This window comes from Loa loa, assembly GCF_000183805.2.
Source record: "Loa loa unplaced genomic scaffold supercont3.409, whole genome shotgun sequence".
NCBI classification, from domain to species: Eukaryota; Metazoa; Nematoda; class Chromadorea; order Rhabditida; family Onchocercidae; genus Loa; species Loa loa.
In genome coordinates, this window is record NW_018108589.1 from 6156 (window position 1) to 8882 (window position 2727).

The 2727-nt window shown below is 21.2% G+C and overlaps 1 protein-coding gene across 1 annotated transcript in view; it reads left to right on the plus strand.

Annotated features, from left to right (window-relative positions):
- Positions 1 to 2558, plus strand: part of LOAG_18628 (potassium voltage-gated channel subfamily C member 1) — a gene marked incomplete at both ends in the record, with an annotated part of 3575 nt that extends 1017 nt beyond the window's left edge. Inside the window, 4 exons of the mRNA XM_020451291.1 lie at positions 587 to 738; positions 1204 to 1312; positions 1982 to 2194; positions 2463 to 2558. Of these exons, the coding sequence (XP_020304936.1) occupies positions 587 to 738; positions 1204 to 1312; positions 1982 to 2194; positions 2463 to 2558 (570 nt within the window). The remainder of the gene's footprint in view (positions 1 to 586; positions 739 to 1203; positions 1313 to 1981; positions 2195 to 2462) is intronic.
- Positions 2559 to 2727: the final 169 nt, after the last annotated feature.

Genomic DNA, 2727 nt, shown 5'->3' on the forward strand with positions numbered 1-2727 from the left:
TATTGGTAGTTGAGTTGGAAGGAATTAATTTGTATTTATTTTACTCTATTACTTAAATAAATAATTATTTAATCAATTCACTTTTTTTCTTTGTATTATGAAGTTTTTAATTTTTTATTCTTATTTTATCTTGAATATATTAGAATTAAACTATTAGTTAATCATTATAGAGTTTTTCGATTACAGAGTTGTTTTTTTCTTTAATTAGTTTTCTAATTTTTTTATTTTTATTTTTGTCTTGAATTTATTAGAATTTAACAATTAGTTCATTATGATACAAACTATTGATAATAATGTATTTATAGTTTGAAAGAATTAATTATTATAAAATGTTAGTCAATGATGGAATATTTATTGCTAACAATAAATGAATGAAAAAAAAAGCAAATAATTTAAGAAATGGAATAAAAACGGAAGAAAAAAATGTATACATAAAATGAAGAAATTGATAATTTATTAATTAATAAATGAATTCTTCCGATTATTTATAAAACAAATAACATTTTTTGCAAATGCTTTTTTTTTTAATCATTTCATAGAATATGATAAATATGCTATTTAATGCTTATCATATTTTTTTTATCAGTATTGGGGTTTGGATGCTAATGAAGTTGAGCCATGTTGTTGGATGACATATACGCAACATCGTGACACACAAGAAGTATTGACTGCACTTGATAAACTTGATATTGATTTTGATGAAAGTCGTTTGAAGGATCCCGAGGAAGTCTATCGACGGTATACATGTATTTCATATTAATTATTAATTACTTAAGCTATTATCAAACTTCATTGAAATTTTCCATCAGGAATACTGTAATTATGTAATTTGAGATTTAAATTAAAAATTGAAAATAAGAAATATTAATTTCGAAAAAAAAATCTTAATTATAATGATCATTGGCTATCATTTTTAATTACTTATTATGTTGTAATTTTGAAAATCTATTTGTTATAACTTAGCATATTTGCATAATTAACTAATAATTAACTCTCTACCTCTCTTATTCTATACATATATATTTCAATAATTAAATATATATAATTGAAGTATGTTAAAAAAAAATTAAAATTTTAAAAAATAAAATTTAATACTAATATTTTTCATTTCATTTCATTCGCCCTTTTTTTTACATTTATTTTGAAAATTTGTTTATTTTTTTCTAAAATTTAAATATTTTAAAATCGTATTTTTTTTTTCAGATTTGGTTGGGAGGATGATTATCATAATCATTCGTTATCAAAATGGCAAAAATTGAAACCTAAAATTTGGCATTTATTCGATGAACCCTATTCATCAAATGGAGCAAAAGTTTGTTGTATTTTATTATTTTAAAATTTGCTTATAATTTATAACACATTTATAATTTTCAAAACGTTTTAAAAAAAACTTTTTGCTGCAAAAATTAAATTAATTACTAAAAAAATTTCAAACATACATTGCTAAATTGCACGTAAATTGTTATTTGAAGTAAAAATTCTAAAAATTTAATTTTAAACAAGAAAATTTATCAATGGAGTACTGTCGCTTTCTTTTTTTTTTTCCAATATATGTCAATTAAATAATGAAAATAAACAACAATTAAAAAAGTGAACAATTATTAATCAATTAGGATTTGGTTATTAAATTTTGATGAAAGTATGATAAGAAAGATAAAAAAGTTAAAGTTAAGCTTAAAATAAGTAATTAAGTTACATTGCTTAATTTAACTCATATATGTTTAAAGTTAAAAAGAAATGTCAAAGGTCAAACTTCTGGTCATATTTAATCAAATTCATTTTCATTTAAATTTCCAACTTCAGGATAAACAATAAATTAATGAACCAAATGAATTATTTGGCAAGTTTAACCTTTGACATTTTGCATATTCAAATCATCTGATTCAGTTTTTGAATTTTATAAACTTCACAATTTTTTATCACATGATTTTGCTACATTTGAATAAATTAAAAATCATTTAATTTCACGAATAACATTCAGGTAATTGCTGTTGTATCAGTTTTTTTCCTTATCATAGCAATCTTCGTATTTTGTCTTAAAACACATCCCGGTTTACGGGTTGCCGAATTGAATATTATGCAAATTAATGCAACATCCGGTCGTTATTATCGTTCCATGGGCTTCCCAAACAAATATCGTACCGAAACAATTGATATTGATAAAGCAAATTCCAAACCGCATCCAGGTTTTTTAGTAAGTTTTTATTTTCAGGTTATTTATGATACAAATGTAAAATTTAAATTGAATGTTAATTAAATTATCAATTTAAATTTAATTACTCATTTATCGAGCATTTCTGCTTTCCAAACAAATTCAATTTCTTTCAAAATGTAATTTTATTGGTTCGTTGAGTTTTGTTTCCCTTAAATTCGAAATATAATTTTCTCAAGTTTTTTTTTCCTTTTATCATTTCAAATATATTTGAAAATAAAAACAAAAGAAAAAAGAATTTCTATTTCAGATAGTTGAAGCAATATGTAATGTATGGTTTACAATAGAAATTTTTATTCGATTTATAACTGTCCTAGCAAAATTAAATACTTTAAAACACCGGTAAGTTAATCAAATATAGAAAATAGATGAATAAATATTTCATTAATTTCCAGATATAAATTGGAAGGAAAAAAAAATGATAATCAAAATTTTAATTAATTTCAAATAAAAACAAAAAAAATTTTTTAAATTTTTAAAGTAAATTTGTCATGTTTATATTGTTATTCAAATTT